At 37.9% G+C, this 16,074-nt stretch overlaps 1 protein-coding gene across 1 annotated transcript in view; it reads left to right on the forward strand.

The window, feature by feature from the left end:
• Window positions 1–14,978, forward strand: part of EHHADH (enoyl-CoA hydratase and 3-hydroxyacyl CoA dehydrogenase) — a 41,812-nt gene extending 26,834 nt beyond the window's left edge. Inside the window, exons 6-7 of the mRNA XM_006183219.3 lie at window positions 4,842–5,183; window positions 12,120–14,978. Coding sequence (XP_006183281.1) covers window positions 4,842–5,183; window positions 12,120–13,381 — 1,604 coding nt within the window. The 3' untranslated portion in view covers window positions 13,382–14,978. The remainder of the gene's footprint in view (window positions 1–4,841; window positions 5,184–12,119) is intronic.
• The last annotated feature ends 1,096 nt before the right edge of the window (window positions 14,979–16,074 follow it).

The following is a 16,074-nucleotide window of genomic DNA, read 5'->3' on the forward strand; positions in this document are numbered from 1 at the left end:
GTGGTAGTGTCACAAGGCCAGAGATCCAGCTCTAAGCTATCCCAAGCCCATCTATGCCCTGTCCCCAGCATAGATTGCACCAGCCACCTGTTGTCTGATGCCACGACACTGACAGCTCGGCCTCCCTTTCTCATCCACTTGGTCCCCCACCCACTTGTCCTCTTCTCCCCACTGTGTGCTCTTGTCTTCCTTTTGGGTCACCAGGAAATTAAATCAGCTGTAGACCCTGGAAAGGTCTCCATCCTTCTCTGCTGAGTCTGCCTTCCTGTAAATTGAGGATTGGATAACTCATTGGATAACTGAACAAGTAATTGGTAGCCTGTTGGATAAGATTCATGTTTTTCCAACAATAGTGGGGTGAACAGGGACCACATGCTGCTCATCACCGTCTTGCCTCCTTTCCTGAATCCTATTCTCACATCATATGGGAAAGCATTAATTTTAAAAATCCATTCTTTTCAATTCTACTTAGTAACAAACATTAAGGAAATATTCTTGCCTCCTAGGCTAAAAGAAAGAAAGTTGAGATTATACAGTGCCTTAGAGATATAGTTCTTCCGTGTGCACATGGTTACATCCATGCCTTACTTAATCTCTTGTGTATATACAGTAACATCCCTATGCCAGACAGGCTCACATTCATCTATCTTTTTATAGTGAAACTGCTTTATAAGCTCTGGTAGGTTTTCTAATTAACTTAGGTGTAAACATTTTTGATATAGTGCTTTATTTTTGAAGAAATTGTCATACTTTTTAGAAATTAATTTCTGGAATACTACTTTAGAAAATAGTTTTGATCATGTAATTTGTTAAACATTCTTATATACAAACTTTAAAATATAGGACCACAAGGATTCTGGTTAGAAATTCACATATAATATATGGAAAATATTTATTTTATGCTATTAAATATTTATATCCAGGGATATAGGGTCACTCTTTATTAAGGTGCTATTTTACATTCCTCAATAAAATGTTATATAGACCTTAAAAGTCTTTTACCTTTCTATTTTGTTTGTTTGTTTGTTTGTTTTTAGGATTTTTTTTAATTGAGTCATAGTCATTTTACAATGTTGTGTCAAATTCCAGTGTAGAGCACAATTTTTCAGTTATACATGAACATACATATATTCATTGTCACATTTTTTTTCCGCTGTGAGCTACCGGAAGATCTTGTATATATTTCCCTGTGCTATGCAGTATAATCTTGTTTATCTATTCTATATATGCCTGTCAGTATCTATAAATTTTGAAATCCCAGTCTGTCCCTTCCTACCCCCTGCCCCCTTGGCAACCACAAGTTTGTATTCTATGTGTATGAGTCTGTTTCTGTTTTGTATTTATGTTCTTTTTTTTTTTAATTCCACATATGAGTAATCTCATATGGTATTTTTCTTTCTCTTTCTGGCTTACTTCACTTAGGATGGCATTCTCCAGGAACATCCATGTTGCTGCAAATGGCGTTATTTTGTCGGTTTTTATGGCTGAATAGTATTCCGTTGTATAAATATACCACATCTTCTTTATCCAGTCATCTGTTGATGGACATTTAGGCTGTTTCCATGTCTTGGCTATTGTAAATAGTGCTGCTATGAACATTGGGGTGCAGGTGTCATTTTGAAGTAGGGTTCCTTCTGGATATATGCCCAGGAGTGGGATTCCTGGGTCATATTCATGATAAATTCATTGCTATGTTTTTTTTAACATCCTTAATGAGGCATAATTTACCTTTTAGAGTTGTGCAGCCATCCCCATAAATCAGTTTTTGGACTTGTCCACTACCCCAAAAAGTTCCCTCTGACCTTTTGCAGCTTCCCCAACTCCCACCCCCAGCCCTAGGCAAACATTGATCTTTCTGATTCTATAGATTTGCCTTTTCTGGCCATTTACCATAAATGGCATTACACCATATGTAATCTTTTGCATCTAGCTTCTTTCAGTTTGCATAATATTTTTGAGGTTCATCTATGTTGTAGAGTGTATCAGTAGTTTGATGCTTTTTATTGCTGAGTTTACTTTATCCACTTATCAGTTGATGGATAGTCAGGTTGTTTCCAGTTTTGATTTATTATGAATAATGCTGTCATAAATATTCATATATAGGTTTTCATTTCTCTTAAGTAGATTCCTAGGAGTGAAACTGTTGGGTTGAAAGATAAGTTTATGTTTATCTTTTTAAGAAATTGCCAAACTTTTTAAAAGTGGATGTACTGTTTTATATTCTTACAAGCATTGTATGAGGATCCCAGCTACTCCACATCATCACCAACATTTGGTGTTATGTCTTTTTGATTATAGTCAGTCTAGTGGGTCTGTGTTAGTTGTCTTTAGTTGCATAACAAATTACCCCCCAAATTTAGCTGCTTAAAATCAAACAATTATCATCTTACAGTTTCTATAGGTCAGGAAGCTGGGTGTGGTTAGCTAGGTCCTCTGATTAGGGCTTCATATAAGACTACCTTCAAGGTACTGCTGGGGATGCTATAGGCTTAACTAGGGAGAGTCTGCTTCCAAGCTCACTCAAGTAGCTGTTAGTGGGATTCAGTTCCTTTTGGTCTGTTGAACTGAGGGCCTCAGTTCCTCACTGTCTATTGGCTGAAACCCTCCTTCAGTTCTTTGCCACATGGGCTTTATCAAAGGACAGCTCACACATGGCAGCTTGCTTTCGTCAGAGTAAGCAAGTGAGAGAGCAAGAGAGGGTGAGCAGGACTGAAGCCAGAATCCTTCTGTAATTTAATCTCAGAAATGACCTCCCATTACTTAGAAGCCACCTACCACATTCATTGTGATTTTAATTTGCATTTCCCTCATGACTAATGATGTTTAACATCATAATTTTTTCATATGCATATTAGCCATTCATGTATCCTCTTTGGTGAAACATTCCATAAAGTTTTTGCCCACTTTAAAATTGGATTTTTCGCCTTCTTGAGTTGCAAGAGGTCTTTATATACTGGGTACAAATACTTCATTAGATATTTGATCTACAAATTATATTTATTTTATTTAGTTTTCCCACTTGGTTCTAGTCCTTTCTGATACTCTTTTTTTTAACTGATGTATAGTTGATTTATAATGTGTTAATTTCTAGTGTACAGCATAGTGATTCATTTATATACATATACATATATATTCCTTTTCATATTCCTTTTCATTATAGGCTATTACAAGGTATTGATACAGTTCCCTGTGCTATACAGTAGGACCTTGTTGTTTACCCTGTTTTGTGATGATTTTTCTTGTTGTCCCACTTGTACAAGATCTTCTGCCAGAGTTCAGTAGGTATTCTGTGAGAATTGTTCCACATGCAGGTATATTTTTGATGTATTTGTGAGAGAGGGTGAGCTCCTTGTCCTTCTATTCCACCATCTTGAAGCCCTTTTCTGTGTTCATTTTGTATTGCTTTGATAACAAATTACCACAAGCTTAGCAGTTTAAATAACATAAGTGTACCATCTTATCAATCTATAGGTCAGAAACCTGGTAGAGGATCACTGGAGTAGAATCCAGGTGTCAGCAGCTGCACTCCTTTCTGGAGTCTCTAAGGAAGAATCCGTTTACTGCTCACTTGGGTGGTTGGCAGAATTCAGTACCTGTATTGTAGGACCAAGCTGGTTGTAAACTGGGGGCCATTCCTAGTGCCTAGAGGTCACTGCATTCCTTGGCTCTTGGCCCTCTTGCTCCATCTTCAAAGCCACATTGTCATCAACGAGTGCTGTCTTTCCTACGTTGCACCTCTCTCTGACTTCTCCCTCATCAAATCTCTCTCACCGCAGAAAAGGCTCTCCTGTTTTAAGGATTCACGTAATTAGATTGGGCCGACCTGGGTAGTACAGAGCAAGCCACACATCTCAAGGTCTTTAACCTGAATCATATCTGTAGTCTCTTAGCCACGTAAGATAATATATTCATAGGTTCTGGGGATCAGGAAGAAGATATTTGGGGAGGCCATTATTCTGCCTGCCACACAAATATTTTCTCCCAGTCTATGATTCATCATTTCATTTTATTAATGGTATTCTTTTAAGTACAAAATCTTTAGTTTTGATGAAGTCCAATTAAAAACTTTTTGTCTTTCATGTATTGTGCTAAGAATACTTTGCCTAACCAAAGAAATCATAAAGATTTTTCTTATTTTTTTCTAGAAATTTTTATAATTTTAGCTTTTCAATTTAGATTTATGATCCATTTTGAGTTAATTTTTATATATGGTGCTAGGTAAGGATCTAAGTTTCTTTGTTTTGTTTTGTTTTTCATGTGGATATCCAACTGTCCTCAGCACCATATGTTTAAAAAAAATCTTCTTTCTCTTATTAAATTGTTTTGGCACTTGTGTTGAAAATTAATTGGCCATAAATATAAAGATTTATTTCTGAACTCTCAGTTCTCTTCCATTGATTTGTATGTCTATTCTTGTGTCAGTATTACACTGTCTCCTTTTCTAGGTATTTTTAAGTTTTTATTACTGTTAAGAATGGAGTTAAGATTATTTTGAACCTAAAATATTATTAACTCAGAACTGTTTTCCTTAAGCTCACTGGCAGATTAATATAATCAGTCTATCATAATAGTGGCTTGGCTTTGGAGTAAAAGGAAAATACAATTTTTATGCCTCAATTAAGTAACTTGAAATTGCTTTGAATCTCTTAAATTCTATCTTTTGGGACTAAGTTGCAAAGATGTCAGAGATTTTGATATCAGTGTTACATTAAATACCTCGATAAACAGTATTTAATTTTGTATTTTGAATTTCAACAGGTTATTGTTATCATTATGTACACATATTCCTTTGGTACAGGTAACATTTCCAAAGATCTGATTTTCTTTCATATTTCTTGCAGATCAATCTCTAGAATCCCGTAGACTCTGCAACAGGCTGATTCCGAACTTGCCAAACATGGATGCCATTTTCAGTGAAACCATTTTGAGGATGCGGAAACAGCACCCTGGGTGCATTTCTCAGGAGACTTCTGTCCGTGCGGTTCAGGCTGCCGTCCAATATCCCTATGAAATGGGCGTCAAGAAGGTGGAGGATCTGTACATGTACGTTCAGTCATCAGGGCAGGCTAGAGCCCTGCAATATGCTTTCTTTGCTGAGAGAAAGGCAAGTAAGTGGTCCACTCCCTCCGGAGCATCCTGGAAAACAGCATCGGCACAGCCCATCTCTTCTGTTGGTGTTCTCGGTAAGAATGTGTGTAATGTCTTCCCCCAGATCTGCACATATATGGTGCTACCATTTGTTTAGGGCCACCAGTTGCCACACTTTTTGCTAAACATATTTCTTGTTTTAGCTAACTTAATTTTCACCCCAGCTCATGAACTGTCTTTATTTTACATGTGAGGCATAGAGACACTAACCTTCTCAACAGTGAGCTAAACCCCAGTAGTCTGATGCTAGGTCAGTCTGATACCAGACTTGGCATTTTTAACTCATTTCTACCTCTTCCCCATCTCTCACTCCTGGGTTTCCCAATACTGATTATTTGTGCCACATTTCAAGGTATGGCTCGTCACTTCTACAGATACAGATTTGGAATGAAGGCTCTGTCCTTCTAGTCTTTGGATCCATTCACTTCTCCTGGTTCAAAACAATTATCCTCAGATTCATCAGAACCCTGAAATAGTGGCTTCCCTACTCTGTCCTCCTGAAATTTCCCTAAACAAAAGGTCTTCTTCCCTCAGAAGCTAGCTCTCTGATTACATTCTTTGGGCCAGTTTCCTAAACTTCACTTTCTCTTAGTCTTGGCCCAAGAATAGTGTTGGGTGGATTCTGAACCCCATGAATGGTAAGCAAAATGTTATATGTATCAGCTTGTGTACAGTCACCTAGGGGAGGAGGTCTATAGGTTACTAAAGGCATCGACCTTCTTAACCCTCACCCAGCATTCTAGTACCCACCCTACTTGGAGGGAAAAAGCCCTTTCTACACTTTCTTGGTCTGTCGTCTCAGTCAAGTTTGGGTAAAAAAATACTGTGTCTTTTTTTAAAATGCATTCCTTTTTTAAAATTGTTTATTTCATCTAGGTTTTTTAAATTTTATTTTCAGGGAGTTGTATGAAGTCATCTCATTTTTTTTTTAATTGAGGTACTGGGGATTATACCCGGGACTTCATACATGCTAAGCACACTCTCTACCACTGAGCTATACCCACACCCCTAACCAAATATTGTGTCTTTAATACAAATGCACTGTGCTCCTTCTGACACTGACTCTGTTCACTTGTGACTTTTTAAAGAACATAGATAAATAGTGTGACAAAGAACCAAGAATGTTCCCTTTTTATGTTCTTTCAGCAACAATATTTGTTTCTAGTTGTGTACTTACCTGTTTCTTCTTCCCTATATTCCTTGAAGCCAAGAATAATTAATGCAAAATAATAGTAAAAGTTTCAAGTTTATTAGTATTTTGTTTGTCAACAATTTTAAAGACGTCAGGTTTGTATCTGGTATGGAATGTTTAAAAGTTTGAGGTCTGCTTTTTTTTTAAGTATACACAGCATTGTTCTGGAAAATGTTTGAAAAGCATTTAAACTATGTAGAAGACAATGTGGATAAAAATAAAATGAGAAAGTTTGGTCCTTTCCCCCTTCTTCATGTTTATTCCCGCACTGCTCTGCACTTCATCTTTGTGAAGCAGGCCCCTGTGGCACCCTGTGTCCTCTGGAACTCGCCTACAGCCTCATGTGTTTCACTGATGCTCCCTCCTCTGTCTCCTGCCTGAAACCTGGCTTACCATGTGCACCGGCTTCTCCTGCAGCCCTCTCAAGAGAACGCTGTTGCTTCTACCCTCCATGGACCTCAGTGTCACTTCCCAACTCCCCTCTCAGACCATTATTCCTTTCAGGACACTTCCCTCTGTGCTCCTGCCATCTGCTGTTACCACTTTATCCTTCCTCATTACTGTCAGTGCACCCCCTTATCTGCCCTCTTTTTAGTACCTAGCTCACAGTTATCCACTTCGGCCCAAATCTTACTGCCATCCTGACTGTCTTCATCATCTGTGTAGATAATTCATCCAGCCCTGTTGCTTCTGGGTTTCTTTGCCTCCTCAGATCCAGTGACCTTCACCTCAGTTCACTTCCATGACCCACACTTATGGCTTCACCATCGGTCTTGTCTTTACCCTGAACATTTCTCCACCTCTGAAACGTGAAATCTCACTTTTCCACCACAACCTTGTATCTTTCCATGTCCCTTTCTCAGCTATTCTGACTACATCCATTACTTGACTGGCTCCTCTTATCTTTACTTTCTTCTTAATTCAGTTTTCATTTCCAGAGTCATCACATCAGTCACTCTCTTGCCAGTGTCTTCAAATTCCGTGATTCATTGTTTTTCATTAAGTCCCCTGGCAAAACCCCAACCCTGCTGAGCCAACTTGGCACTTCCATGAGCCCACACCCAGGCTTCTCAGATCAGGGCGGCACCACTGCACATCCAGGCTCTCCCACCTGGAGTGCTCTCAGGGCCGTCAGAAGGGGAGAGGACTGCAGTTGACCAAACACTGCAGGATCAGTAGTTAAGGCATCCCTTATTCTTTTTTAACTTCTCTGAGGTCAAGAAGAAGGAGATTCTTGACCAGACTGAATTCCATGGTACTTAAAGGCAGTCATTTGGTACAGGAGCAGGACTCCTTGACCCTGTCTGTATGTGTTTAGTGAGGAAAAATTAGGAAACTAAATTCAGTATAAATACAGTATATACCTTTGAAAACATAATCACTAATAGTGCAAAGCTTGGTCTTTCAGCCCTTTGTTCTTGAGAACTTTGAGACCACAAGATTGTGAGAAGTTAGTAGCTAAGAACTTTTTGAAAGGAATAGATACTGTGTTTTCATGTATATTTTGTTTCAGTGATTAAATGAAAAGTATCAGTTTATAGAACTAAAGAAGATCTAAAATTAGAGCTAAGACATTTCTAAAAAGCATTAATCTGGGCCACTTTGTGGTTTGGATTACGAGTTGTTTGGGGCCCCAGAGGTCCTACAGAGTCCTGCTCTGCGAGGTGAGTGCTAGGGGCCAGACTCCACCTTCACCAGGGGACTTTCCTTCCCTGCTGTTTTCAGTTCTGAGATATCACCTACATCACATTACACTTTACAAAGCACTTCCACGTAACTTCCCATTAGTCCTGATTGTCCCTGTGAGATTGTAATCTCTACATGTTAGAAGTTTTATATGAAGCTTGGGACTGAAAGCTAGGAGGCCGGGATTTTGAACCCCCCACTCGACCTCCTATTTACCCAGGCTAAATTTTGCTACAGCAGTGAGAGCTATTCAGCATTTTTGTTACTGAGTAAAACTCAGATGCTTAGTAAATTTGGAAAACTAAATGTTTTAAATAATTTAATACATTTATTATATTATATTACATAATCTAATACAAGTTAAAAATTAAATATATTCCAGAGAAACTAAATGGATGAGTTCTGATGACTGATAACATTCTATATTCAAAACTAATCCCCACTGGGGACTAAGACATACAAACTACTATGTATAAAATGAATAAACTACAAGGAAATACTGCACAGCACAGGGAATGTAGCCAACATTTTATAATAACTTTAAGTGGAGTATAATCTAAAAACATTCTGAATCACTATGTTGTACACCTAAAACTAATATAATATTGTAAATCAACTATACTTCAATTAAAAAACAATCCCCAAAGCTTGTCAGTGTCAAGTATACAAGAGTAATGTATACATGGCTTTCACAAAACTGGATTCGACCTGCAGGCTACAGTTCGCCAACACCTGCTCTAGGGTCTCCTCCAAGGCCTCAGAGTTGTTTGTTCTCTGCACCCTCTGTATACAGGTGGTAATGAAGGATCTTGTGGGAGATTTCAGGGGCCAATCGTAATCCCACACCTCCCTTCTTCCCCCATTTCATTGATCAGAATTAGTTATAGGCCCTACCAGGATACAATGGGTCTGGAAAGTACAGGCTTCTATGTGCCAGGAGTAAAATGAAATGGTATGGGGAAGAAACAACAACGTTTTGCCATCGAGTAATTTGTCTACATTTTCCATTCTTCTTGCCTTTGCTTAAACTATTACTCACTTTTCTTTTCCCTTCCCCTGCCTGGGTGGTTCAACTTCTCCAATTTCACCTATTTCAATATTCAAATATGTCTTGAAATAATCTTTATCTTGAAGCTTTTCTTGATTCAGCCAGCCAAAAATAATCTTTCCTTCGAGTCACCAAAGAAATTTGAACTTCTCTCATCATTTAGTTTACCTTGTAAGGTGGATATTTGTGAACTTTTCTTCCTCACACCTCTAGATTATAACCTTCGTGAGGGTTGGTACTATTCACGTTTGTGAATGGCAGTTTCATTGAGATGAAACCCATGTCATAAAATTCACCCACTTAAAGAGCACAATTCAACATAAAATACTGCAGCTGCTATGAAGAACAGTATGGTAATTCCTCCAAAAATTAAAAGTAGAATTACATATTATGATTCAGCAATTCCACTTCTAGGTGTATATCCAAAATAATTGAAGGCAGGGACTCCAACAAATATTTGTAGTCATATCCATAGCAGCATTATTCACAATAGTGGAATAATGGTGGAAGCAACACAAATGTCCATTGACAGATGAATGGATAAACAAAATGTGGAACATATGTATATTCAAAGGGATATTATTCAGGCTTAAAAAGGTAGGAAATTCTGACACATGCTACAACATGGATAAACCTGGAGGATGTTCTGCCAAGTGAAATAAACTAGTCACAAAAGAACAAATACTATATGATTCCACTTACACTAGGTACCTAGAGTAGTCAAAATCATAGAGGCAGAAAGTAGAATGGTTTGCTGGGGGCTGTGGGGATGGAGGAATGGGGTGTTATTGAAAGGGTACAAAGTTTCAGTTTTGCAAGTTGAAAAGAGTTCTGGAGATGGATGGTGGTTCTGGTAGCACAACTTTGTGAATGTATTTAATACCACTGAACTGTGCACTTAAAAATGATTATGGTGGTAAATTTATGTTTATGAATTTTACCACTATTAAAACATTTTTAAAATACATAGTAACATTGTCAACGAAAAAAAGCAAAACAGTACACTTCAGTGGTTTCTAGATCATAAAGTTGTGCAACCATTGCCACAGTCAGTTTTAGAACATTTTCATCACTCTAAAAACAAACCTGTGTCCATTATCAGTCATTCCTCATTGCCCTTCCTCCCAGCTCCTGGTAACCACAAATCTATTTTCTGTCCCTGTGGATTTTCCTATTCCAGTCCTTTCATATAAATGGAATCACATAACATGTAACCTTTTATGTCCAACTTCTTTAACTTAGCAAAGGCTCATCCATGTTGTAGGAGGTATCATCTCTTTTTATGGCTGAATAATATTCTACTGTAGGGATGTACCACCTTTTGGTTCTCCATGTTGTTGGCTATTTGGCTTGCTTCCACTTTTTGGCTACTTTGAATAATGCTGCTATGAACACTTCTGTACAAGTTTTGTGTGGAGATATGTCTTCATTTCTCTTAGGTTATATATACACCTACCTATCTACCTACATACCCAGGAGTGGAATTGATGGATCATATGGTAACTCCATGTTTAACATTTCGAGGGACTTCCAACTCATTTTCTACAGCACCAGCACCATTTTACAATTTGCCAGCAATGAATCAGGGTACCAATTTCTCCACATCCTCACTAGAACTTGTTATTGTTTGTCTTATTAATTATAGCTATCCTAGTGGGTGTGAAGTGATAGCTCATTGTGATTTCAGTCTGCATTTCCATAATGACTAATGATGTTAGGCATCTCTTCATATGCTTATTGGCCATTTGTATATCTTCTTTGGAGCAGTGTTTAGTCAGATCCTCTGCCTAATTTTAAATTGAGCTGTCTTTTTATTGTTGAGTTTAAGAGTTCTTTATATATTCTGATACAAGTACCTTATCAGATATATGATTTGCAAATATTTTCTCCCATACTGTGGGTTTTTTTCACTTTCTTCATTATGTCCTTTGAAGCATAATTTTTTTTTTTAAATTTTGATAATGTCCAATTTATCTATGTTTTCTATTTTTTTTATGCTCTGGTGTCATTTCTAAAAATCCATTGCCTAACCCAGGGTCATGAAGATTTACTCATAGGAGTTTTGTAGTTTTAGCTCTTACCCCAGTCTTTGATACATTTTAAGTTAATTTTTGTATATGGTGTGAGGTAAAAGTACAACATGTGAATATCCAGTTGTCCCAGCACCATTTTTTGAAAAAGACTGTTCTTTCCCCATTGAATTATATTTGCATCTTTATCAAAAATTGATTTTTCATAAATGTATGAGTTTACTTCAGGACTCTCAATTCTATCTCTTGGACCTATGCCAGCATCACATGGTATTGAATACTGTTATCTTTGTCAAAAGTTTTGAAATTGGGAAGAGCGAGTTCTCTAACCTTATTCTTCCTTTTCTATATTGTTTTGGTTATTCTAGATTTCTTGTATTTTTACACGACTTTTAGGATCAGCTTGTTAATTTCTGCAAAAAAACAGATCTTTGATAGTGATTGCACTGGATCTGAAGATCAATTTGGGTAGTGTTGCCATCTTAACAATATTAAGTCCTATGATCCATGCATGGAATGTCTTTCCATTTATTTAGATGTTCCTTAATTTCTTTCAACAGTTTTTTTTTTTGTTGTTGTTGTTGTTTTTTTTTGGTTTTTAGTGTATAGGTCTTACCATTCTTCCTTAAATTTATTCTGAAGTATTATTTTTAATGCTATTATAAGTGGAATTTTCTTAATTTCATATTCAGATTATTCATTGCTAGTATATAGAAATACAGTTGATTTTTATCTATTGATCTTGTATCCTTCAACCTTGCTGAACTTGTTTATTAGTTCTAATAGTGTGTGTGTGTGTGTGTGTGTGTGTGTGTGTGTGTGTGTGTGTGTGAAACCTGCTCATTATTATACCCTTTGGAGCACTTACTACAATGCCTAGCCTTAATTAGTGTTCAGCCATTTGTATTGATATCTTTGAAAGCCACATTTCCACAGAAGCCTTCCATTAACTGAGTAATTTCCCAGTTCCCAATACCATTGAAACATTCTTTTTCTCCTTCACTCTTATCTGCAGGCTTGGGAACAATGGGCCGAGGCATCGTTGTTTCTCTGGCAAGGGCCCAAATCCCAGTGATTGCCGTAGAATCAGACAAGAAGCAGCTAGAAGCTGCGAACAACATAATCACCTCCATCTTGGAAAAGGAAGCATCCAAAATGCAACAGAGTGGCCACCCTTGGTCAGGAACAAAACCCAGGTTAACTACATCTATGAAAGAGCTTAGTGGTGTAGATTTAGTCATTGAAGCAGTATTTGAGGAAATGAACCTGAAGAAACAGGTCTTTGCTGAACTATCAGCCGTGTGCAAGCCAGAAGCATTTTTGTGCACCAATACTTCAGCCCTAGACATTGATGAGATTGCTTCTTCCACTGATCGACCTCACTTGGTCATTGGCACCCACTTCTTCTCCCCAGCTCATGTCATGAAGTTGTTAGAGGTTATTCCCGGCCGATACTCTTCCCCCACTACTATTGCCACAGTTATGAATTTATCAAAAAAGATTAAAAAAATCGGAGTAGTTGTAGGCAACTGTTTTGGGTTTGTTGGGAATCGAATGTTGAAGTCTTATTACAACCAGACATATTTCTTATTAGAAGAAGGCAGTAAGCCAGAGGAGATAGATCAGGTGCTGGAAGAATTTGGTTTCAAAATGGGACCTTTTAGAGTGTCCGATCTTGCTGGGTTGGATATAGGTTGGAAATCTCGGAAAGGGCAAGGTCTTACTGGACCGATGTTGCCTCCAGGAACTCCTGCCCGAAACCGAGACAATGGGAGATATTGCCCAATTCCTGATATGCTCTGTGAAGCAGGACGATTTGGCCAGAAGACAGGTAAGGGTTGGTACCTTTATGATAAGCCATTGGGTAGGATTCACAAACCAGATCCCTGGCTTTCCAAATTTCTGACACAGTACAGAGAAACCTATCACATTGAAGAGCGTATCATTAGCCAGGTTGAGATCCTTGAGCGCTGCTTATATTCACTCATCAATGAAGCATTCCGCATCTTGGGAGATGGCATAGCAGCTGCCCCAGAGCACATTGATGTTATCTACTTACATGGGTATGGATGGCCAAGGCATAAGGGTGGGCCCATGTTCTATGCCTCCACAGTTGGGCTGCCCACAGTGCTAGAGAAGTTGCAGAAATATCACATGCAGAATCCTGATATTCCCCAACTGGAGCCTTGTGACTATCTGAAAAAAATGGCTTCCCTGGGAAACCCTCCTCTGAAAGAGTGGCAAAGCTTGGCAGGACCCCCTAGCAATAAATTGTGATCCAGCCTGTCAGGTTATGCCTCACATGCTGGCATCAGATAATGCTAACTGAATTTCACTGAAATTAAATCCAAAGATCTTAAGTAAGATTTCTCTGAAATTCAAAGCAAAAGAAATAATTGGTTGGATAATCCTCCTCTTTGGGTCTTCCATCTGGTGATGATCCTAATGGCTCACATGTCTAGGAATGTCCTTCCTCTGCCTTGGAATCTGTTGTTATCAGATAAATTATTTCAATCACAGTGAATAAACTTGGGTTAATACCATAATAGCTAAGGAGAGAGCCTCAGGAATAAGTTGAGGTTCCCAAGTTCTGTGGAGAAATATGTCATCAATTATTAACTGATAAATGCAGCTAAATCCTAAATTCATTTTGAGCCCTTTTTGAACTTTACATATGAAGTACTGATAGGAAATCTGATGGTTCCTTCACTCATCAGATATTCATTGTGCACCCCCAAGCATCTTGCACAGCACTTGACAGACCTAGAATCCAAAGGGGCATTCATCCAGCAAGGAAGCTTTTGCTAAAGTTCAGATCGTAGTCTCGGGTGGCGTGGAGATGGTTGACAGGGTAGAGTCAGCAGTGAGGGTGTCTATGAGTGAGCTTTGAAAGCTGCCCAAGGAGAGGCAGAGGCAGGGTATCCAAGGCAGAACAGTGTTAAAGTTTATGCAAAACACAGTTGAGAGTTGGTGAGGAAACCACATACTTCATACTAGAATGGGGAACTCAGAGTAGCTTGTCAAGTCGTGCTCAATATATTGCTTCTATCCAAGGCCTATGTGCACAGTTGTTCTTGCTGCTTGCAAGGGACTCAGTAATGTCTGAAGATAATTTCAAGACCACTGGATGTCCACAACCTGATCTTTCTTTACACTTCTATTCAAGGATAAGTATGGAAAGTGGTAAATTGTTAACTTAGTGTAAGAAGAGATCTCAGGAATCAAACGTCCTCCGATTCTGTGATAGAGTAACGATGCTAGTTCCCCTGTCACGATAAGCCTTTGTGATGTTAGGTATGAAGATGGTTGAATCTTGACAAATCCAAAATGATGACAAAACAAATTTTGTATAATTCTGTTATAAGATTTCTTCTCTTTTTACTTTTGCCTTGTATGGTTAAAAGTTGAGGGACTGGTCAACACAAAAACCTATACACAAATGTTTATAGCAGAATTACATAATAGCCTCAAATTAGAAACAACCAAAATGCCCATCACCTGATGAATGGATAAGTAAGATGTGGAGTAGCCATACAATAGAGTATTATTTGGCCATAAACAGAAATGAAGTACTGCTACATACTAAACATGATGAACCTTGAAAATACTATGCTGAGTGAAAAAAATGGGCAAATCTATAGAGCCAGAAAGCAGATTACAGGTTGCTTAAGGTTGAAATGACTGCAGAGTGGGGAATGGGGAATGACTGCTAATGAATGCAGGGTTTCCTTTTGGGTTGATGAAAATATTATGAAATTATTGTGGTGATGGTTGTATAACATTGTGAACCTACTAAAAACCATTGAGTTGTATGTGGGGGAACTCTATGGTATGTGAAACATATCTCAATAAAGTTAATAAATAAGTAAACAAATGGGCTCAGGTTGTTATCCTTCAGGGTGATGTAAATGAACTGTTTTCATAACATTTTGACTAGTTGAACCCAAACAAAACTATCAAAAGTTCTGATAGAGAAATCTTGAATGAATATAGTGTAAGTTTTCCATTGTAAAAAACAAACAAAACAAAACCAAAAAAACTTTCTGGGGTGTGCCTTGAATTGTAGTTCAGTTTAGGATAATTTTTATGACACGTATTGCTGGATTTCACATAAATTGGTCCTTGAAATAAATGACATCAATAGAAAATATTCCCACAAGTAGTAAATCTGTCTCCAAAATGATTTATTTTCAAATTAATATATACTTATTTCAAGTTAATACACACACATAAACTCTTCTTTAGACTGGAGTAGGTTTTATTTTGAGTTCTTAAAACTCTCTTTCACCCTACACTCCTCTCTGGGTTGGGGTTTTGATACTAGAGTGTCTACGAATAGATTTTGAGTCAATAATCCCTGAAATTTTATGCTAATATTTGTGTCTATGTATCTGAGTGCACTTCTCAGAAGAGGTACCATATCTTACATCATATTCTCTGAAGTGTCTCTGACCCAATAATAAGGACCAATACTTTATATATAAAATGAGGAGAAGAAATATGAGTTCACTTATCCTCATTTTGTATCAAAAGAGGCAAAATCAATTCAAACTGAGGGGTCCTACAAACAGCAGTGGTTAATATGAAGAAATCTTTCCAGGATTTCTTATCCCATTATTGAAAATGGCACTTGCTTAAAGGCTTATTTTGTTGTTGTTGTTGTCATTAATAATTTAAAAACTACCTATTTTTTTTAAAAACACCTTCTGAATGACGTTTTAAAAATGTGTTCTGGGTAATTGTCTCTAACGAGAATTATGTATTAGTAAAGCACCCGTGAAGCTTTGCCATGAGACTGCAGCTTTGCTGAGACTGATGATGCTCCTTCAATCAGGATAGCGCGGTGCAACTGCAGTTGCTGTCTACTGATTCATTTCCAGCAGGAACAGGTGTGCTCACAAGAAAGAAAGTGAGGGCTCCCACACTCCCCTGATTAATGATGATACAGAAAGGTGCATGCAAACCACACT

The sequence above is a fragment of the Camelus ferus genome, chromosome 1 (genome assembly GCF_009834535.1).
Source record: "Camelus ferus isolate YT-003-E chromosome 1, BCGSAC_Cfer_1.0, whole genome shotgun sequence".
NCBI lineage: Eukaryota > Metazoa > Chordata > Mammalia > Artiodactyla > Camelidae > Camelus > Camelus ferus.